The sequence below is a fragment of the Trichomycterus rosablanca genome, chromosome 14 (genome assembly GCF_030014385.1).
Source record: "Trichomycterus rosablanca isolate fTriRos1 chromosome 14, fTriRos1.hap1, whole genome shotgun sequence".
NCBI lineage: Eukaryota > Metazoa > Chordata > Actinopteri > Siluriformes > Trichomycteridae > Trichomycterus > Trichomycterus rosablanca.
This window is the reverse complement of record NC_086001.1, coordinates 9,646,545-9,670,480: the sequence shown is the minus strand read 5'-3', so window position 1 is coordinate 9,670,480 and position 23,936 is coordinate 9,646,545. Positions and strand designations below refer to the sequence as shown.

Below are 23,936 nucleotides of genomic sequence, written 5' to 3'. Positions count from 1 at the left end.
TGAGTAAAAAAAGACTGATGATGTCTGGCTTGTCCGGGAAGTTTCCCAGTATACCAGGTGATCAGGAGATAGCTATCACATTAACGTTAGTGGAAAAATTCTACATACAATTTTTTATGCATTTTCTCCCCTTTTTCTCCTGACTTTTAACCTATCTAACTATCGACTGCATCTTTTCACCTGCAAGAGGCGAGTTCATATGCAGATCAGCTTTGTGTACGGAGAGCCACACCCTGATCAACGCATAATCCCTCGACTCTGTGCAGTCGCCATCAATCAGCCAGCAAATGTCGTAATTGAATCAGTTATGAGGAATCCCTATCCGGCTCCCACCCTGTATGAAGAACAGCCAATCGTTGGTCATGTAGGTGCCCAGCCTGCCGGATGGCAGAGCTGAGTTTTGGACCTACATACATTTATAGGTACACTTTATAGCAACTCTAAACTGCCGTGAAACTAATACAAAAATCCATACATACAACTGTAATGAAAACTGATACTGAAACTGGCAAATGCAAAGAACAAATTGGATAGTAGATACAGTTGGCAGGAAAGTAGGAAGGAAGGGATCTGTTGCTACAAGACGTGTGTTATTGCAGACATAAAGTATGTCTACCCCCAGCAGCCTGTGTGTTTCAGCTTCATGTATAAATTATACAAATATGTCAAAAAATTTTAGGGAATTACATTCTGTTTATGTAATCTGTTCCACATACCTATTTGGAGACACACACACACACACACACACACACACACACACACACACACACACACACACACACACACTTTAAGCTTTTTAAGCTGTACTGCCCAATACCAGGACAATATCAGCAAGTTTATTGGCCAAGACTAAGTCAGATTGGTCCAATAGTTTTATATTTCCCACCAAGACCAAGCCTTTTATAAGTTATGACTAAGACAAAACCAAAACCGTTAAAGGTCAAGACCAAGACTTTTAATGCCTGTACTAGTATTGTCTCTACTTTAAAGGTAATCTATTTTTATACTTGCATATACTCTGCCTTAAGTCTGGGAACTACCAAACACACACACAGACACACACACACCTGAGTGGCATATTGGAGAGTCTGTTAGACAGAGTGTCTCCAGCACAGGCACTGTTCCAGCTTCAACAGTTAGGTAGAACACCTGTGTGTGTGTGTGTGTGTGTGTGTGTGTGTGTGTTTGATGGGGAAATGAGTTCCGTTTTCATAGACAGCTGTATCCTAGCAACCACCCCAGCTTCTTCACGCTCTTTAATTTCACCTTAATAATACCACGGCAACCAGAGAGCATCATTGCTGCGGTTACAGATAAAAAGCATGTGCCACGAGCAGTTCCACTTTTTTATTAGTATGACATCACAAAGCTGCCTCCTCAGTGGTGGAGCAGGTGCAAGCTTAAGTTCTTCCTGTCTGTATAATTTGAGTGAGTAATAAGATTTTTATAGAAACGATGCCCAGTTACGGGAAAATCAAACAGATGATACACCTACGTTCACCTCCCCACACACAGGGTCAACCACACCACTCGGTGTACTGTCATTTTGTTTAGTAGGAGGATTATGGTAAATGCAGATTGCCACTTCAGAGCAAACCACATCTCTCAGATCGAATCACACAGCACTTCAGAGCAAGCAAGCTTCCTCCTCAAACATTTGTTGGCCAGAACTCTTCTCTTAAACCGGGGGTGTCGAACTCATTTCCACTTCAGCGTTATGGTTGCCCTCAAGGGGCTGTTTGTAACTGTAAGACTAACCTGAGACACTATATCACACACTATCCTCATCCATTGATGTGTTTTGTCAAAATGCAGACGTACACCGATAAGCCATAACATTAAAACTACTCCTTGTTTCTACACTCACTGTGCATGTTATCAGCTCCACTTATCATATAGAAGCACTTTGTAGTTCTACAATTACTAACTGTAGTCCATCTGTTTCTCTACATGCTTTGTTAGCCCCCTTTTATGCTGTTCTTCAGTGGTCAGGACCCCCACAGGACCACTACACAGTAGGTATTATTTAGGTGGTGGATCATTCTCAGCACTGCAGTGACACTGACATGGTGTTAGTGTGTGTTGTGCTGGTATGAGTGGATCAGACACAGCAGCGCTGATGGAGTTTTTAAACACCTTACTGTCACTGCTGGACTGAGAACAGTCCACCAACCAAAAATATCCAGCCAACAGCGCCCCGTGGGCAGCGTCCTGTGACCACTGATGAAGGTCTAGAAGATGACCAACTCAAACAGCAGCAATAGATGAGAACTAGGTAGGAGTGTCTAATAGAGTGGACAGTGAGTGGACACTGTATTTAAAAACTCCAGCTTTTAAACAAATGACACTTTCTAAGACCAGATTCAGCCACCTTATATGAGCTCCTCAGGGATCCCACAGACTAAACCCCAAAATTTTCCAAGCACCTTTCAGACAATCCGTACCTTCCAAACAAACACACTTGCCCCTTTGGATGGTTTTATAATAAACAATATAATCACAAGATCTAAGTTCACACCAGTGGAGGCATGGTGGACTACAGGGTTTCAACTACAGAATGTTAAGATTTATTTAGACACCATGATCGGGACCACCCAGTTTGTATTTGTGTAGCAGTAGCTTAGGGGAGGATGTAAACAGATTCCTTGATTGCAGGTTTATACAGGGGTGTGTTAAATTCCACTGCCTTAGGGAAATGTGAGTGTGTGCCACTTATTATTTGATTCCTCTCCCTTCAAAAACACACACAAATAAAGGTGTGTATGGTAACTGCTATAATAAAACAGATAAAGTATTTGTCATTGTTAGGGAATTTTAATGCGCTTAGGCATGTGCTGCGTGTGACATCATAATGATGACTGTAGTTCCTTGGGCGAGCGCACAGTACTGCCCGCTCCACCTGCAATGGTTGCCCATCATGGATTTATGAGAGCAGCTTAGTGAAGTAATTGTCAGTGGGCAGCCAGAAACACCCAGACATATTCTCTTGGGTCTTAAAAGTTTAAACGCAATAAATCATAGTGTCAACACGGTAACAACAGCAATGGAGCAAAGGCACTACAGGAAACTCTCACACACCCGGCAGAAACAGAATGTCATCAATCCATCAAGTGTGTTTATTCGATGTTAATAAGTACACATTTAATACAGCTAATTGCTCATTTTCACTTAATGCACAGTATATGTGTTTTTATTTAAGATGATTTGGTATTTTAATGTGGAATCCCTGCAGGTAAGAGGTAGTGTATTGGTAAGCCGTACCCTACTATCTACTAAGTATCTTACTATCTACTAACCTACACAAAAGCTTTAGCATGTAACTAATTAGTTAAACACAGTTTTTAATGGGGGTGAGAGGGTAAGACTTTCTTTGAAGCTAAGTGTTTGATCATTTAACAATATTCAGTTTGCCCAGCCTTACCATCTTGACAGCAGTGAAGTGTCTGTGTACACCTTACTAGATTATTTTAGCGGTGACAGTACACCGATCAGCCATAACATTAAAACCACGTCCTTGTTTCTACACACATTGTCCATTTTATCGGCTTCACTAGGAGCACTTTGTAGTTCTACAATTACTAACTGTAGTCCATCTGTTTCTCTGCATGCTCACAGGACCACTACAGAGTAGGTATTATTTGGGTGGTGGGTCATTCTCAGCACTGCAGTGACACTGACATGGTGGTGGTGTGTTAGTGTGTGTTGTGCTGGTATGAGTGGATCAGACACAGCAGCGCTGATGGAGTTTTTAAACACCTCACTGTCACTGCTGGACTGAGAATAGACCACCAACCAAAAAAAATATCCAGCCAACAGTGCCCTGTAGGCAGCGTCCTGTGACCACTGATGAAGGTCTAGAAGATGACCAACTCAAACAGCAGCAATAGATGAGCGATCGTCTCTGACTTTACATCTACAAGGTGAACCAACTAGGTAGGAGTGTCTAATAGAGTGGACAGTGCTGCTGTGTCTGATCCACTCATACCAGCACAACACACACTAACACACCACCACCATGTCAATGTCACTGCAGTGCTGAGAATGATCCACCACCTAAATAATACCTGCTCTGTGGTGGTCCTGACTATTATGGGACAGGGTGAAAGCAGGCTAAACAGGTATTTAGAGAAATAGATGGACTACAGTCAGTAATTGTAGATCAACAAAGTGCTCCTACATGGTAAGTGGAGCTGATAAAATGGACAGTGAGTGTAGAAACAAGGATGGTTTTAATGTTATGGCTGATCAGTGTATATTGTTTAATCTATTGAGGGTTAAAGGCCTTACTCAAGATCCCAACAGTGGCAACCTGGCAGTGGTGGGGCTTGAACCAGCGACCTTTCGATTACTAGTGCTTTAACCGCTAGGCTACTGCCCCTGAGAGTCATAAGACAGACACAGAGCCGTTAGATATGCAGCACAGAGCCACAAGAAGACAAAAGCTTGATTCTCGCCATTGTCCTCACAAATTTCTCAGGTACTTGTGTCATTACCAACGTCAGTGGCTACGGGCTCAACCAAAAAAATTTTTGCTGATGGCATTAAGAAGTTGGTACGACTTTTCTACTTTTTCTACTTTGCACATAGTGTTTAGAAGTTACAGGATTGGGAATCCACCTTCTGCATGTTTTTGGTGGGTGGGAAGAAAGTGGATTACGTAAAACTTATGGGGACAAACAAGTACATGAGGAACTCCTCAAAAACAGTTACCAGAGTCAATGATCTAACTGTGTTGTTACTTAGTGTCTCTCAGGCTCACAGATGCCAGATGTGCACTAATGCTGTGTGTTGTGTGTGATGCTGTATGTATACAATTCAGGTGGACAGACCTGGTGAGTAAAGCAGAGTAAATCTAAGTGCCTGACAAATACTTGTTACTCTGACTGTGATTTTATTTTCTGAATGACGGAAACTTAAAATGAGCAACAAGCCAACTATATAAAACACCAAAGGCTGGTGGGTGTGGCTTTCTGGCAGTGTCTGGCCAAGGCTGTTAAACCCTGAAATAAAGGAGTAAAAGAAAGAGCCAAAGACCCTCAGGCTTCGATTAGCTTTGTTGGTTATGGATGCTCTTATGTACTGGTGTGTGTGTGCTTTCAAATGTTAGATCTGCCCCATGGTGTCTCTTATATATAAAAAGCTCTTTTTCTATCTCTCTCTCTCTCTCTCTTACACACACACACACACACACACACACACACACACACACACACACTCATGCAGCAACATGCTCTTCCTAAAAGGCTAACGGGTGACTGGAGGCTACTTTTAGAAGACTGGGAGACCTACATACGTAGAGAACGAGTAGAACTAAGAGAAAGAGAACAGAACAAAATGACATTTATAATGCTTTTAACAAATATATTTCAGTGCCATCACACACGAGTGCCCTAACCCCCACTACACAGGCCAGAAGCAACAATGGCAATGAAATATTCTTTAGGATGAACGTAAGAGAAAGAAAACAGGCAAAACCAGGGCTTATTTTGGTAAAAAAATTCTTAATTAAAATGTATATCATCATTATCATTAAGTCTAGAGTCATTACGTCTAATTTATATTGAAGATTAGCTTGCAGTAATGAACTAGTTATTAATGGAATCATTGCGCTGCATGTCAGAGGAAATATGATATACATACTTCATAGCTGAGGGAATTAAAAGGTACCCTCTGGACAGAAACTGGAGCTCGTAGGTGTCAAGGCAGTAACTGTAGTCTGTGGGCTGCAGGAAGGAAGTAGCAGAAATATCTGGCCCTCAGGATGGGATCAACATCTCATAGAACTCAAAAAAGTATGAACAGGAGATTGTAGGCTGAGGATGGAGGCAGGAATGTATGGGTGTCTGCCCTAATATGGGAAGATCCCAGGTAGATTTTAGGATAGGAGATAGAGCTTGTAGGACGGCAAGAGGGTATACGTAGGCTTGACTTGACTAACATCGTAATATGTTTAGGACCTACGCAAGAGCTTGTAGGTACTATAATGAAAAAAGCAACTTGTACAGCTCAATATAGACCAGATAGAGTTCAGAAAAGTACAAGAATGAGATGGACTATGGGATACAAGCAAATGTTTAAATATCTCAACCAGGTAGTGGCATCTGTAAAGAAACTGGAACTCATCAGCCTCAAAAAGGTAGAGATATCATTAAAACTGGAGCAGGATATTTATACAATTGGACAATATCGGAAACTTACAGGCTTTAGAAAGTAAGCAGCTGATTCTAGAGATCTGGAAGCTTGTAGGCCTCAGAAGAATCAATAGCTTGTAGACCACTGGCAGTCATGTATGCCAGAAGCATACATGTTTAAGAAGGGTAAATGTGTTTGTAGAGCTCAGGAGTGTATATGCAAACACATTGAGTCCTAAGCCTCTTGTTGACCAGAAGCTTGCAGGTCCTAGGAGTTAATTCGTCTGTGGCCAAAAAGGTAGGACCAGAAATTTGAGGGACTTGGAAACAAGTCTTATAGGCCTCTGGACCTTTAAAAAGGTAGAGGTATCATGATCAGGATAAGAGCAGAACTGTGTGGACCTCTGGGATAAAGAGAAAGCTTGTAGGTCTCAGAAGAGAGTCAATAGCTTGTAGGCCACAGGCAGTCATAAAATATCATGAGCCTTGAGATGAACACAGAAGCATAGGAGGTGTTTGTAGAGCTCAGGAGGGGAGTTCATTTGTCTGTGGCCCTTAGAAAGGTAGGACGAGAAACTTGAGGGACTTGGAAACAGAACCGGGGGCTTGTAGGCCTATAAAAAGTATGAAGAAGATCTGGAGCAAGAGATGGTACGCCTTAGGATGATAAAAGTAGGAGAGGCACACACAGACAGAAATTAAGAGAGACTGTATCTATACAGAAACGGGAACCCACCAGCCTCAAGAAGGTAGAGGTATCATTAGAACTGAAGCAGGAGTTTGTGTACATTTGGACAATATCAGGAACTGATGGGCCTCGGAAAGTAAGCAGTTGATTCTAGAGATTGGGGGGTATGATCAGGGTAAGAGCAGAACTGTGTGGACCTCTGAAATAAAGAGAAGGCTTGTAGGTGTCCGGAAGGAGTCAATAGCTTGTAGGCCACTGGCAGTCATTAAAGATCATGAGCCTTGGGATGAACACGGAAGCATCGGAGGTGTTTGTAGAGCTCAGGAGGGTAGATGCAGACACTCTGAGTCCTTAGCTTCTTGTTGACCTCAGAAAAAAGCAGAAGCTTGCACACCCTAGGAGTAGGTTCGTCTGTAGCCCTTAGAAAGGTAGGGGGACTTAAGCAAAAAATGGGGGCTTGTAGGACTGTAAAGACCTCTTGGATAGAGAGGAATCTTGTAGGGTTTAGAAGAGAGTCAATATCTTGTAGGCCACTGGCAGTCATGAAAGATTTTGAGCTTTGAGATGAACACAGAATCATAGGAGGTGTTGTTAGAGCTCAGGAGGATATATGCAGACACTTTTAGTCCTTGGCTTCTTGTTGACCTCAGAAAAAAGCAGAAGCTTGCAGGCCCTAAGAGTTAGTTCATCTGTGGCCCAGAAACTTGAGGGACTTGGACACAGAAACGGGAGCTTGTAGGCCTCTAAAAGGTATAATGAGGTTCTGGACAGGAGCAGGAGATCCTACGCCTTAGCACACAAAGACAGAAATAGAGAGAGACTGATGGCATGAGACACAGGGAGACAGAGAGAGGGACAGATTTGCCTCTAGGCTGTGGAGAGTTGCTCAGTCCTCAGTCCACCGCACATTAAAGTAAATTGACCTCTCATACTCGCACACAACGGCTGTCCGCTGTATACGCGGGTTCCGGTCCGTTTCTTGATATCGCGTGTTTAAGCAAGTACGCAACCTAATGGAATGTGGATGAGCACTGTGTTTGTGTGTGTGTTTGTGAGTGTGTGTGTGTGTGTGTGTGTGTTATGAATGTATTAATGTGCTCAGACAGTGGTTGACAGATACACAAAGACTCCAGCCGTTCTTTTGTATTCAGGGGCCTCACAATACACACTGACCACTGTGTGTCGCCTGCGGCTCGTCTGCGTGTGTGCGAGTGTGTCTGTGCCGTATTCTGTGATGAATCGCGCACAAGGAGTTTATTCATTTATGACGTTGATACATTAAGACATACAGTGAGATTCGACTGCATTCCGTCTGTGCTTGTGTTTCTGTGTGCGCGTGTGGAACTACGAAAATAAAGTAACCATGGGGTCCCAAGTCCTTACAAATATCTGTTCTAACATAAACAAGCCCGCTTACTTGCATGCTTTGGACAATTTGGACTTTACTAGACAGCAGAGTAACAGCAGTAGGTAACGGCAGTGTCTCAGTTCCAGGGGTTCAAATCTTAGGCTGGGCTTACAAATACAGAGAGTACAGGAAGGACAGAAGGGTTTGTTGGGGGACATATCAGTGCACACTTAGTACCGGTCCCAAGCCCGGATAAATAAGAGCACTGCATCAGAAAGGGCATTTAGCTCCAAATCAAATACAGTGTTACCCTGAAACTCGACGTCAATTGGTTCTGGGAGTGGCATTGAGTTTCAAGGTATTTTCTCCCATAAGGATGTATGGGAAACCTGTTAATGTGTTCCAAAGGCTTATGTAAAATAATGGGGGTTGTTTTTGACACTTAAACACTGAAAATAACACAAATACAATATAAAAACACTGAAATACAATAGAAAACAGTTAAAAATCAATAAAAATACAATAAAACCTGCACTTTACCTTTACTTCTTTATTGTTTCATTATGCTTCCTAATCATGGAGATGCTTGATCTTGGAATACCGTATTCCATTCAGTAAAGGCGCATTTACAATAGCTTTTGCACTCACTGGCTGTGCTGGTGCACAAAGCTTAACACGACTTATTGTACTAAAACAACGAGCAAGTGTAGCATAGCGTAGAGAATTTATAAGCAGTAATAATTAAGAGAGGTTTAGTGTTCCTATGTAGTTCCTTTAATACATTAAGTCACATTAAGCTTTTTTTTGTATTGATAAGCCTTATAGACTCTTGGAAAAGCTGATTCCCCCAATTTCTCAGCACCCTGAGCTATAACACAAGTTTAACAGTAAAACAGGAGAAAAATCCAGCTAAACACAGTTACATGTGGAGCTTTCAGGCTGAATTTGACGGTTATTCGACACAAATGCAGATTCGTCTCATATGAGTACTTTGATGGCGTCTGTCAAGCCGAGCGCCGAACAAAGGCTGTTTATTGTTAAGTTGAGTATTGTTGAGTTTAAGGGTACAAATTTCTCCACAAAGACGTCAAGTTTAGGAGGCGTCGAGTTACAAGGTACCACAGTATGTGAGCGAACGATCCGCTGTTGAGAAAGGACTCAGATAAACAGAGATGGCAAATAAACTATAATTGTAAGTCTTGGCTTAAAACAAACTTGCCCCCTCCCATTTTTTTTCTTCTTCTTTCGTCTTAGCTTTGACGATGTGTCAGTCAAACATCACCAAAAATGCCAGCCATAAAGAGCAGGGTGTCTATTTCCAGATGGATGGGTGGAAACATTCTAATCCGCATTCTAATAAGGGAGGCCAGTGCAACCCCGGTCACTCTGACAATCTCAATCTCAATTTCATGAGAGACAAACTGTATATAGGAAATAAGAGAGAGAGGCATGAGTGACAGACAGAGAGAGAGAGAGGTAGTGCCTGTAAAATGCCTGTAAAAAAAAAAGTGTTTATCTCGGTTACTAAACTGTGTATGTGTGTGTGTGTGTGTGTGTGTGTTGATGTACGTTTGCGCGTCTTTGTGTCATTCCTCTCATTGTGCTGTGCTGCTGTCATGGTAACATTGTGTGTAAAGTACGGTGGCCCACAGAAGCCAAATGAGCCGTAAATAATTTATGCTTTAATGACTTCATTCACATCAATACACTCCTACTGCGTGTGTGTGCATTTGTGTGTGTGCATGTTTGTACGTGTGATGTGACAGTAATGAGCGTCTGAAGCAATTTCAGCAAATGACTTTAAGAGTGTTTGGGTTCGTTGTGTTAGAGAAGTTTTAACGCCGGGGCTTTCCGCCGCGCTCGCGTGCCACATCCTCTCTGTGATTTAAACGTCTCTTTTGGAAATTATATGCAATATACAGGACTAACAAGAGGCAGTCAAGAGCGAGTGGGTGTGTGGCTGTGGAAAGCTTCTTAGTGGGAGAGTAAAGGGAAAATAAATCATGTTTTATACAAACACACACAAACACACTTGGATGTAGCTAATTAATCATGATTAATTGCCTGTATCGCTGCCTCATTAAACCCGTTACACACTCTGTTAGCATCCAGGTGCTGTTTTAATGAATGCTGTTAGCATGCCTCTACTTTATTATAATGAAGTCCTAAAGTCACTTAATCCCAATCCCAAACTTAATCCAGACTATAGTCTCAATCAGCTACAGTGGTACCTTGTGAATCAATGCCCCCTAAGCTCAAAATCTTTAAAACTCGATGGCCTTCATCCTAGAGATTTGTACCCTTAAACTCAGTGTTTCCCTTAAACTCGATGTGTGTGCGACCGCCGTTGTGCTCAGCGTTCGGCTTCAGCGGTGCGGTAAAACATCATCAAAGTGAGAATATGAGACGAATCTGCATTTGTGTGGAATAACCATCAAATTCACTCTGCAAGCTCTACATGTATCTGTGTTTAGCTGTATGTTTCTCCTGTTTCACTTTTAAACTTGTGTTATAGCTCGGGGTTCTGAGAAATTGTAAGAATTAGCTTTTCTGAGAGTCTAAAATGGTTAACGATAAAGCTTAAGGTGACAATGTATTAAAAGAACGACATAGAAACACTAAACTTTTCTGATTTATGACTGCTTTTAAGTTCTCTCCACTAATAAAATTCCTCGCTTGTTGTTTTACTACAATAAGTCACATTAAGCTTTGTGCACCGGCACAGCCAGCGCAAAAGCTATTTTTCCGCTTCTCATGTGAATGCGCTTTAAGTGAATACGGTATTCCAAGATCAAGCATGTCCATGAGTAAAGGTAAAAAGCAGGTTTTACAGGTGTAATAAATCAATCATCTAGGAAATGATATGCTTCCAATTTAGGGAAGGCCCTTTCTTGTTCCTGCATGACTGTAACCCTGTGCACAAAGCAACATCTATAAAGACATGATGAAGAAACTCCAGTTGCCTGCACAGAGCCCTGACCTCAGCCTCACCAAACAGTTTTGGAATGAACTGGAACATCATTTAAGGTTTTCTTGATTGACGTCAGTGCAGAGTTATACAAATGTTCTTTTTACTTAATGGGCACAGATTCCCACAGACATAGTTCAAAGTCTTGTGAGAAGCCTTCTCAGAAGAGTGGTTGCTGAAAAGATCACATAGAGGTCACTCCGTTTTAATACAATTTGTTTTTGAAATGGGATGTCTGACAAGCTCATGGTCAGGTGTCCAAATACTTTTGGCCAGACACTGTGCAGACACTTTGCCTCACTACACACACACACCTTAGTGGAATCTTAAATGCTAAAGTAATTATACTCCTTATTGCTGGTAATATCAGTTTTTTGGCTTGTCGGTGTATGTTTTCTTCTGCCACACACACACACACACACACACACACACACACACACACAGAGTTATTCACAGGATAATGTTTGGGCTGCTTAATCTTCATTTATTGTTTCGTGTCACAAAACTGAAGTGCCAGAATTTCAGATCATTGCCCTTTTCTTCAACATTCCAGATCATTGCTAACAGCGAGTCATGTGACACAGAAGTCAACAGACCCATTAAGCAGAAGGCTGCCTAAAAAAGCCTAGTTCTAAACAGCATAATACATTTAAGATAAAGTTTTTGTGTGTTTGGTTTAATTATATTTGATTTGGGACACATTCAGCACTCTATCTTTAACGCTCTAATACAACGTTAACAATCCAGAACTGTTCCAGTCCAATAAGCTTGTATGCTGTTATATGGCATAATATAATAAACATCATGAATAAGGCCCTACCTAAATCACGCTCATGAACATCATGTCATGATTAATTTGCTGTTAAATTCATAATGTAAGGTTTGTGTTTAGCAATTTAACATGTTTCAAGTGCCTCAAGTTTACTGGTTAATTTGCACTATGAGGCGATCCTAACAATCCTACAGCAGTTCAGTTAGCAAACAAAATGTCCAAGATGTCGAAGTCTAAAGCAGCTAAAAACATGACCCGGGTAACTGAGTTTGGAAAACTTTTAACCAATTCTGTGGTTGCAGAGGGGAGGTGTGTCAAAATACGGACGAGAATTTTTGTATTTGAGCCGGAGCCTCACATCAAATGTAATTAAGCACATTTTCATCAGTACTGATGAGGAATCATGAAGAATGATGATTTAGTGGACAACGGGGATGCAAATTTCCTCCAACCGCTTATCGACTATCATTAGTTCAGTAGTAAGTTAGTGAAGGTGAGTGTGTATAAGCCATGTGATGAACTGACACTTGCCACAGTTAGTGTTAATAAAGTTATTCTTTCTTGCGGACGATATGTCCCCGGGTGGCCGGGAGCCGACTGTGACCCTGACCAGGACGAAGCAGATAGTCAAAATTTTTAAATATATGAATGCAAGTACTATATAATAATCAGCACGGGGTTCAGTGGGTAGCACTGTCACCTCACAGCAAGAAGGTCCTGGGTTTGGTCCCCAGGTGGAGCGGTCAGAGTCCTTACTGTGTGGAGTTTGCATGTTCTCCCCACGTCTGCGTGGGTTTTCTCCGGGAGCTCTGGTTTCCTCCCACAGTCCAAAGACATGTAAGTGAGGTGAATTGGAGATACCAATGTCCATGACATTAAAACTTAAACTGATTAATCTTATGTAACCAGTAACTACCGTTCCTGTCATGAATGTAACCAAAGTGTAAAACATGACGTTAAAATTCTAATCAAATAAATAAATGAAATAAATAATCAGCTATTTTATGCTGGCAAATCCATTTCATCACATTTAGAATTAGGCGTGGTGCTTTAAAATTAAAATGTGTGCCCCCTTTGATTAAAATATAGTGAAAAACATCACATGCTTTCATTTGCACTTGCTGCTCATGTGAACTTTTCGTACTCAGTGTGTGTGTGTGTGAGAGTGTGTTTAAAGACAGATGGACTCGGACAGCTGTGTGTGTAGAGATTGGTTTGTGCAAGACAACATTAAGACCTCATCTGTGTTTGAATAAGAATATTTCACTTTGATTTACACACACACACGCACACACACACAGCCTTCTTCGGAACGTTGGCGATCACAAACCCAAACATCTTAAATCGTTTCTGACGGATGAAGGAGAAATGAAACAGAATTACCAGCGGTCTTTAATCTTGGAGCATGTGTGGTCGACGGCGGTCTGTGGGGAGAGCTTGTGGTGTCTGGCCACACAATCACACCCAACCACAAATACACTAACATTTACAGCTAAACAAAACAAACACGTGTGTGATTCTGCCCGTGTGTGTGAGTGTGTGCGTACATGCAAGTGTTAGAGACGTTAATCCGCGGCCACACCGCCAGCCTAACACAGCGAGTGCTGAATGCTTCTGGTTCATAAACACCTCACTAATGAGGCCCTCTGGGGAGAGCGGGGAGAGCACACACACACACACACTCGTGTGATTGAATGACATTTCCAGAGTCGACAGCTGGTCTCTCAAACACTACTGGATATTGAGAGGAAGTGGTGCGTGAGTGTGTGTACGAGAAAGAGCGACAGACGTTAGACACTGCCAAAGAAGACAACTGGTCAAATAATAGTCTTAATAGAAAAAGTGGAGAAAGGGAAAAATGCACACATGGACACACGGTGTTAGCTCTCAGTCAGAAGGGTGTGGGTTCGAGTCCTGACTTGGTCAACCAGATCCAGCTTTCAAACTAGATGGAATATGTGAATAGGGAATGTAGTTGTACTGTACATGATTATACCTACACTGATCAGCCATAACATTAAAACCACCTTCTTGTTTCTACACTCACTGTCCATTTTAACAGCTTTACATACCATATAGAAGCACTGTGTAGTTCTACAATTACTGACTGTAGTCCATCTGTTTCTCTGCATACCTCTTTAGTCTGCTTTCACCCTGTTCTCCAATGGTCAGGACTCCCACAGGACCACCACGGAGCAAGTATTATTTGGGTGGTGGATCATTCTCAGCACTGCAGTGACAATGACATGGTGGTGGTGTGTTAGTGTGTGTTGTGCTAGTATGGGTGGATCAGACACAGTCGCGCTGCTGGAGTTTTTAAATACCGTGTCCACTCACTGTCCACTCTATTAGACACTCCTACCTAGTTGGTCCACCTTGTAGATGTAAAGTCGGAGACGATCGCTCGTCTATTGCTGCCGTTTGAGTCGGTCATCTTCTAGACCTTCATCAGTGGTCATAGGACACTGCCCACGGGGCGCTGTTGGCTGGATATTTTTTAGGTTGGTGGACTATTCTCAGTCCAGCAGTGACAGTGAGGTGTTTAAAAACTCCATCAGCGCTGCTGTGTCTGATCCACTCATACCAACACAACACACACTAACACACCACCACCATGTCAGTGTCACTGCAGTGCTGAGAATGATCCACCACTTAAATAATACCTGCTCTGTGGCGGTCCTGTAGGGGTCCTGACCATTGAAGAACAGGGTGAAAGCAAGCTAAAACAGTATGTAGAGAAACAGATGGACTACAGTGATTCTATGTGTATAAATATATATTATTTGCACTAGAAATTATGACACTGTATGGAGAAAAAATCTGTTACAAAGTGCAGTGATCTTTGTGAGCTAATTAAATATATGAAACTCATTTACATAAGGTACAATAACTCAAGATCCCCCCTACCCTTTTTCCCAGCATTGGACAATGTATATATTTACAAATGGAATATATAGTGTTTTTATTATATTGTAGTAATTATCATACTGTTGTATAATACAGTAGTAATTGCATAGCATAGTTAATTTTTTTATAATTTCCTTATTTTTTATTTTATTCTGTTTACTGTACTTACACTGTACTGGAGCAGCTGTAACACTTGAATTTCCCCCATGGGGATCAATAAAGGAATCTTAAACTAGAAAATTGCCATATAGACCACTGAAGTCGTGCGTCATTCTGTAGTCCTCGTTATGCCCATATTTGGACACCCGGGTCTAACTCAGATTTCCTATAGGAAAAACGAACGGGGCTTTCAAAAAATCGACTCTAACACATCCTGTGCTAAATAAACATGTTCAGAACCCTGTACGTTTTGTCCTATGTACATTTTTTTCCTGTACGTCACTGGATCCTCTGAATTACGAGGTTGTTAAAGGGTCGTAATACTAATAATGCTACACGAAAGCTAATGCTACTGCACATTAATTAGACGTCACTGAACAACACCGATCGAATCGACGGAACGAGCGGCCCGCTTTTGTTGAGTACAACCGAAGGCGTAACACCCGACCATCCTCGCTTTTTACTTTAATGTAGCTACCTACTAAAAATATAAAGTAAAACTTGTGAATATCACTGCACTGTTACTCTGGTGAATCGCGCTGCTTCGTGCAGTTATTTAAGAGGCTTATAAAAAAAAAAAAAAGAAAACATTAAGAGGCTTCCAGTCTAGTGACGTCAATTCAGTGCGCAGTAGCATTAGCTTACATGTAGCAATATTCATATTTTGACTCTTTAACGACTTCATAATTCAGAAGATCCAGTGATAATAGACAGAAGAATCTCCGTAAAACAAAACGTAACAGCTTTGGAACATTTTTTATGACTACAGGATGCGAGAGAGGCAATTTGCGAAATCTCCATTCATATTTCCCATTCAAAATTTCTCTTAGACCCGGGTTACCAAATATGGGCATAACAACATGGCGTGGCCTACAAAATGACGACACGACTTCAGTGGTCTATTACAGATATTAGGGTCTTCAGAATGACAGGGTGGTGACCCGACCACTCTGAGCTTTGCTTGGTTTTTGGTTTTGGCATGTTGACAGCGTGAACAGTTATTAAAACTTAGTCATTAACTAGCATTTCAAGGCTGAAGATACAAAAAAGTGGTGGACGAGCTCACAGAAAGTGGTGGTTTTAAACCAATGATATAAAAATCATTTCTTTTGACACGTTTGAAAGTCAATGGCAGGCAGATTCATTCTGGTGGCTACAAACATCCGGTCCTTCCAAAGGAGGACAAATACGAAACCCTACATTCACAGTATGTTGCAAAACAATTTAAATGACTTCTGGCAACTTACATTACTTTACATCACATTACTTACATTATTTACTGTTTTACATTACAGACTGCACATTAAACGTCTTCATGATATCAAAAGTTTGTGGACACCACTTATTTTTAAGTGTTTCAACAACACCGATTGTTTACAAGTGTATGAAAAGTGTGCGCACGTCAGGTAATAGAAGTACTTACTGCCACCCAGTGGACTAAAACGTGAAAGACAAGCGCACGTTAATCCACTTGTTGTGTGTAGGCTAGAGTGGAATAAGTATTTAGACCCCATTATTTTTTATGCACTTATTATTATAACTATTTGTGGGTTTAATTTTGCATGGATGTAATTGATATTTTTATTCTCCAGTGCACACCTGATTGCTCATATTGATGCAGTAAAAAAAATTTTCAATGCATTTTCTCCCCTTTTTCTCCCCCTTTAGCGCGTCCAATTGCCCAATTCCATCATGCTTCCTCTCCACCTATGCCGATCCCTGCTCTGACCGAGGAGATCGAAGCTAACCCAAGCCCTTTCCGACACGTGGGCAGCAAGCCGTATGCATCTTATCACCCACACATTGAGTGTTGTGCCCCCTAGCGTTGTGTACGGAGAGACACACCCTAAGAGCACTCCTTCCTCATCTCTGTGTAGGCACCTCTAATCAGCCAGCAGAGGTTGTAATTAAACCAGTCTGACAATGAGAGACCCATATTCGGCTTAGCCCCCCCCTCAAGGCAGAGCCGAGATTCGATACGATGTATTTGAGATCCCGGCTCTGGTTGCGGCATGTGTTTTTACCGTTGCGCCACCTCCAAATTTAATCATCCTCAAAATATGCCTAAAACTCAACTGAAGTCACTCACTCACTGTCTTAACCGCTTATCCAATTAGGGTCGCTTGGAGGGGGCTGGGGTCTTGCTGGAGCCTATCCCAGCTTTTCAATGGGCGCAAGGCACGCAGTAACACCCTGGATGGGGCGCCAGTCCATCGCAGGGCTAACACACACACACCCATTCACTTATAGGCCAATTCAGTGTCTCCAATTAACTTGACTGCATGTATTTGGACTGTGGGAGGAAACCAGAGCTCCCGGAGGAAACCCACGCAGACACGAGGAGAACATGCAAACTCCGCACAGAAAGGACCCGGACCACCGAACCTGGGGATCGAACCCAGGACCTTTTTGCTGTGAGGCGACAGTGCTACCCACTGAGCCACCGTGCCGCCCCAACTGGAGTCAACCTATTCAAATTTGAATGGATTGAATGTACAAGCGTTTTTCAAAAAGTTTCCACACTTAATAATCTCTGTTTATTAAGAATTTTAAAAACAAATGACATCACTTTTCTACATCATCACTTTCTGATGTATAACTTTTTAATGCCATCAGCAAGAATGTTTTTGATTAAACATGTAGCCATTGATGCACCGCTGCTTTTACATCATCACATGAAAATCTTCTTCCCCTTAAAGCTTCTTTGAGCGTACAAAAAGGTGAAAATCAGATGGCACTAAATCCGAACTATAAGCTCTCTCTCGGTCTCTCAGACACGACCAGTTACTACTCCTCCCACCCTCACCGTTTTCAACCAGAAGATAAAAGTGCAGAAATATTCTCCGGTCTTATGGGATGAAACCTAGACTTTTTAAGCAGGCTGGTGACTGACTGGTGACTGAAGAATGGGATAAACTCCCCAAATCCTCATGTGTAAGCTTTCAAAGAGTTTAAAGAATTTAAAAATGCAGCTGTTTATTATAATAAATAAAGGTTCTGGATACTTCTGTGAGTATTTTGTGAATGAGGGATTACGTTTTTTTATTCTTAATTAATTAAAAATATATATGTTTCTTTTCATTATGGCTAATTATGAATAAGTGTAGCCTAATGCTTAAAATGGCTTTTTATTAAGCAAAATTAAATCCACAATATAATAAAGTGTGCAATACAACAGGGGTCTGAATACTTTCTCAATCCAATGCTTTGAACCCTGGATCCCAGCTGTAGTACATGACCATTACAAGTTTACTTAACCTTATCTGTACATGTTGTTGATTTAACACACTTGATAAGTCGTTGATAAATACTCGTGCATATGTGGATTTGTAAAAGGGCTTTTAGAAAGAAAACTAAATACAGACTCCTAGACTTTATATCATGTTTAAAAGTTTCAGTTCACCAACTCTTTATCAGCTCTCAATCGTGACTGACAGGTATCTAAATGAATAAGCTTCTCTGTCAGAGACTTAGACAGGCAGTCTGTCTCTGTCACACACACACACACAATCTCTCTCTCACACACACACACACACACGTCATGCCCTTCACTTTATGATTGATGGAGAATTTGATTGGCAGTTGTCATTGGCCATTCATCACACCTATGTGTCTGAGAAAGAGCAAGAGAGACAGACAGAGGGAGGAAGGAAGGACAACTTTAATAAATGCAGCTACTGTGGACACACACACACACGGAGTGCGGTCAAAAGTCAAATACCATAAATACATTTCTGATCTCCTGCTGAATTGAAATAATTAAGTAGAGATGGTTTAAGGAATTAAGGAACAAAGTTATTCGCAGCTCTTTGAAATGTTATTTGCCACATGTTGCCAGCCTATGTGAGCGAGTGTGAGTGGTGCTGCTTTTAGAGTGTGAAGGATGGAATTCCTTCCTCACATACCGACAAAGTAACACCATTGACAGCTGAGAACCATCGTAAACATCAGTAAATGTAATGTTGTCTGTCCTAAAAGTGCTAGTTCACAGAACCAGCAATTCATTTTATGTTTTGTGTGTGTGTGTGTGTGTGTGTGTGTGTGTGTGTGTGTGTGTGTGTGTTTTAGGGATCTAAGTGAGAATCAAATTCAAGGCATTCCAAGAAAAGCATTTAGAGGAGCTATCGAGATCAAGAACCTGTGAGTATGTGTGTGTGAGGGCGTGATGTGTTATAATGAATCAGATTATTCTGTCTCACACTGTGATAATTCACTATGTGATAATTCACACTATGTGATAAAAAAAATATATATATATATATGTGTGTGTGTGTGTGTGTGTGTGTGTGTGTGCATGTATATGTATATACATGTGTGAGTGTGTGTATATATACAGTGTATCACAAAAGTGAGTACACCCCTCACATTTCTGCAAATATTTTATTATATCTTTTCATGGGACGACACTATAGACATGAAACTTGGATATAACTTAGAGTAGTCAGTGTACAACTTGTATAGCAGTGTAGATTTACTGTCTTCTGAAAATAACTCAACACACAGCCATTAATGTCTAAATGGCTGGCAACATAAGTGAGTACACCCCACAGTGAACATGTCCAAATTGTGCCCAAAGTGTCAATATTTTGTGTGACCACCATTATTATCACTGCCTTAACCCTCCTGGGCATGGAATTCACCAGAGCTGCACAGGTTGCTACTGGAATCCTCTTCCACTCCTCCATGATGACATCACGGAGCTGGTGGATGTTAGACACCTTGAACTCCTCCACCTTCCACTTGAGGATGCGCCACAGGTGCTCAATTGGGTTTAGTCCATCACCTTTACCTTCAGCATTCTCAGCAAGGCAGTTGTCATCTTGGAGGTTGTGTTTGGGGTCGTTATCCTGTTGGAAAACTGCCATGAGGCCCAGTTTTCGAAGGGAGGGGATCATGCTCTGTTTCAGAATGTCACAGTACATGTTGGAATTCATGTTTCCCTCAATGAACTGCAGCTCCCCAGTGCCAGCAACACTCATGCAGCCCAAGACCATGATGCTACCACCACCATGCTTGACTGTAGACAAGGTACAGTTGTCTTGGTACTTCTCACCAGGGCGCCGCCACACATGCTGGACACCATCTGAGCCAAACAAGTTTATCTTGGTCTCGTCAGACCACAGGGCATTCCAGTAATCCATGTTCTTGGACTGCTTGTCTTCAGCAAACTGTTTGCGGGCTTTCTTGTGCGTCAGCTTCCTTCTGGGATGACGACCATGCAGACCGAGTTGATGCAGTGTGCGGTGTATGGTCTGAGCACTGACAGGCTGACCTCCCACGTCTTCAACCTCTGTAGCAATGCTGGCAGCACTCATGTGTCTATTTTTTAAAGCCAACCTCTGGATATGACGCCGAACACGTGGACTCAACTTCTTTGGTCAACCCTGGCGAAGCCTGTTCCGAGTGGAACCTGTCCTGGAAAACCGCTGTATGACCTTGGGCACCATGCTGTAGCTCAGTTTCAGGGTGTTAGCAATCTTCTTATAGCCCAGGCCATCTTTGTGGAGAGCAACAATTCTATTTCTCACATCCTCAGAGAGTTCTTTGCCATGAGGTGCCATGTTGAATATCCAGTGGCCAGTATGAGACAATTGTACCCAAAACACCAAATATAACAGCCCTGCTGATACACTACAGTGTATCACAAAAGTGAGTACACCCCTCACATTTCTGCAAATATTTCATTATATCTTTTCATGGGACAACACTATAGACATTAAACTTGGATATAACTTAGAGTAGTCAGTGTACAACTTGTATAGCAGTGTAGATTTACTGTCTTCTGAAAATAACTCAACACACAGCCATTAATGTCTAAATAGCTGGCAACATAAGTGAGTACACCCCACAGTGAACATGTCCAAATTGTGCCCAAATGTGTCGTTGTCCCTCCCTGGTGTCATGTGTCAAGGTCCCAGGTGTAAATGGGGAGCAGGGCTGTTAAATTTGGTGTTTTGGGTACAATTGTCTCATACTGGCCACTGGATATTCAACATGGCACCTCATGGCAAAGAACTCTCTGAGGATGTGAGAAATAGAATTGTTGCTCTCCACAAAGATGGCCTGGGCTATAAGAAGATTGCTAACACCCTGAAACTGAGCTACAGCATGGTGGCCAAGGTCATACAGCGGTTTTCCAGGACAGGTTCCACTCGGAACAGGCTTCGCCAGGGTCGACCAAAGAAGTTGAGTCCACGTGTTCGGCGTCATATCCAGAGGTTGGCTTTAAAAAATAGACACATGAGTGCTGCCAGCATTGCTGCAGAGGTTGAAGACGTGGGAGGTCAGCCTGTCAGTGCTCAGACCATACGCCGCACACTGCATCAACTCGGTCTGCATGGTCGTCATCCCAGAAGGAAGCTGACGCACAAGAAAGCCCGCAAACAGTTTGCTGAAGACAAGCAGTCCAAGAACATGGATTACTGGAATGCCCTGTGGTCTGACGAGACCAAGATAAACTTGTTTGGCTCAGATGGTGTCCAGCATGTGTGGCGGCGCCCTGGTGAGAAGTACCAAGACAACTGTATCTTGCCTACAGTCAAGCATGGTGGTGGTAGCATCATGGTCTTGGGCTGCATGAGTGTTGCTGGCACTGGGGAGCTGCAGTTCATTGAGGGAAACATGAATTCCAACATGTACTGTGACATTCTGAAACAGAGCATGATCCCCTCCTTTTGAAAACTGGGCCTCATGGCAGTTTTCCAACAGGATAACGACCCCAAACACAACCTCCAAGATGACAACTGCCTTGCTGAGGAAGCTGAAGGTAAAGGTGATGGACTAAACCCAATTGAGCACCTGTGGCGCATCCTCAAGTGGAAGGTGGAGGAGTTCAAGGTGTCTATCATCCACCAGCTCCGTGATGTCATCATGGAGGAGTGGAAGAGGATTCCAGTAGCAACCTGTGCAGCTCTGGTGAATTCCATGCCCAGGAGGGTTAAGGCAGTGCTGGATAATAATGGTGGTCACACAAAATATTGACACTTTGGGCACAATTTGGACATGTTCACTGTGGGGTGTACTCACTTATGTTGCCAGCCATTTAGACATTAATGGCTGTGTGTTGAGTTATTTTCAGAAGACAGTAAATCTACACTGCTATACAAGTTTCATGTCTATAGTGTTGTCCCATGAAAAGATATAATAAAATATTTGCAGAAATGTGAGGGGTGTACTCACTTTTGTGATACACTGTATATCTGTGTGTGTGTAGTATGTATACTGTATATATATATATATATATGTGTGTGTGTGTGAGTGTGTGTATATATATATATATGTGTGTATATACATACGTATGTGTGAGTGTGTGTATATATATGTGTGTGTATACAGTGTATCACAAAAGTGAGTACACCCCTCACATTTCTGCAGATATTTAAGTATATCTTTTCATGGGACAACACTGACAAAATGACACTTTGACACAATGAAAAGTAGTCTGTGTGCAGCTTATATAACAGTGTCAATTTATTCTTCCCTCAAAATAACTCAATATACAGCCATTAATGTCTAAACCACCGGCAACAAAAGTGAGTACACCCCTAAGAGACTACACCCCTAAATGTCCAAATTGAGCACTGCGTGTCATTTTCCCTCCAAAATGTCATGTGATTTGTTAGTGTTACTAGGTCTCAGGTGTGCATAGGGAGCAGGTGTGTTCAATTTAGTAGTACAGCTCTCACACTCTCTCATACTGGTCACTGAAAGTTCCAACATGGCACCTCATGGCAAAGAACTCTCTGAGGATCTTAAAAGACGAATTGTTGCGCTACATGAAGATGGCCAAGGCTACAAGAAGATTGCCAACACCCTGAAACTGAACTGCAGCACAGTGGCCAAGATCATCCAGCGTTTTAAAAGAGCAGGGTCCACTCAGAACAGACCTCGCGTTGGTCGTCCAAAGAAGCTGAGTGCACGTGCTCAGCGTCACATCCAACTGCTGTCTTTGAAAGATAGGCGCAGGAGTGCTGTCAGCATTGCTGCAGAGATTGAAAAGGTGGGGGGTCAGCCTGTCAGTGCTCAGACCATACGCCGCACACTACATCAAATTGGTCTGCATGGCTGTCACCCCAGAAGGAAGCCTCTTCTGAAGTCTCTACACAAGAAAGCCCGCAAACAGTTTGCTGAAGACATGTCAACAAAGGACATGGATTACTGGAACCATGTCCTATGGTCTGATGAGACCAAGATTAATTTGTTTGGTTCAGATGGTCTCAAGCATGTGTGGCGGCAATCAGGTGAGGAGTACAAAGATAAGTGTGTCATGCCTACAGTCAAGCATGGTGGTGGGAATGCCATGGTCTGGGGCTGCATGAGTGCAGCAGGTGTTGGGGAGTTACATTTCATTGAGGGACACATGAACTCCAATATGTACTGTGAAATACTGAAGCAGAGCATGATCCCCTCCCTCCGGAAACTGGGTCGCAGGGCAGTGTTCCAGCATGATAATGACCCCAAACACACCTCTAAGACGACCACTGCTTTATTGAAGAGGCTGAGGGTAAAGGTGATGGACTGGCCAAGCATGTCTCCAGACCTAAACCCAATAGAACATCTTTGGGGCATCCTCAAGCGGAAGGTGGAGGAGCTAGAAGTCTCGAATATCCGCCAGCTCCGTGATGTCGTCATGGAGGAGTGGAAAAGCATTCCAGTGGCAACCTGTGAAGCTCTGGTAAACTCCATGCCCAAGAGAGTTAAGGCAGTTCTGGGAAATAATGGTGGCCACACAAAATATTGACACTTCAGGAACTTTCACTAAGGGGTGTACTCACTTTTGTTGCCGGTGGTTTAGACATTAATGGCTGTATATTGAGTTATTTTGAGGGAAGAATAAATTTACACTGTTATATAAGCTGCACACAGACTACTTTTCATTGTGTCAAAGTGTCATTTTGTCAGTGTTGTCCCATGAAAAGATATACTTAAATATCTGCAGAAATGTGAGGGGTGTACTTACTTTT

The 23,936-nt window shown here is 42.3% G+C and overlaps 1 protein-coding gene across 1 annotated transcript in view; it reads left to right on the top strand.

Annotated features, from left to right (window-relative positions):
• The window catches only part of slit2 (slit homolog 2 (Drosophila)), a 107,463-nt gene that overhangs the window by 46,437 nt on the left and 37,090 nt on the right, over window positions 1-23,936 (top strand). Inside the window, exon 5 of the mRNA XM_063008169.1 lies at window positions 19,042-19,113. Coding sequence (XP_062864239.1) covers window positions 19,042-19,113 — 72 coding nt within the window. The remainder of the gene's footprint in view (window positions 1-19,041; window positions 19,114-23,936) is intronic.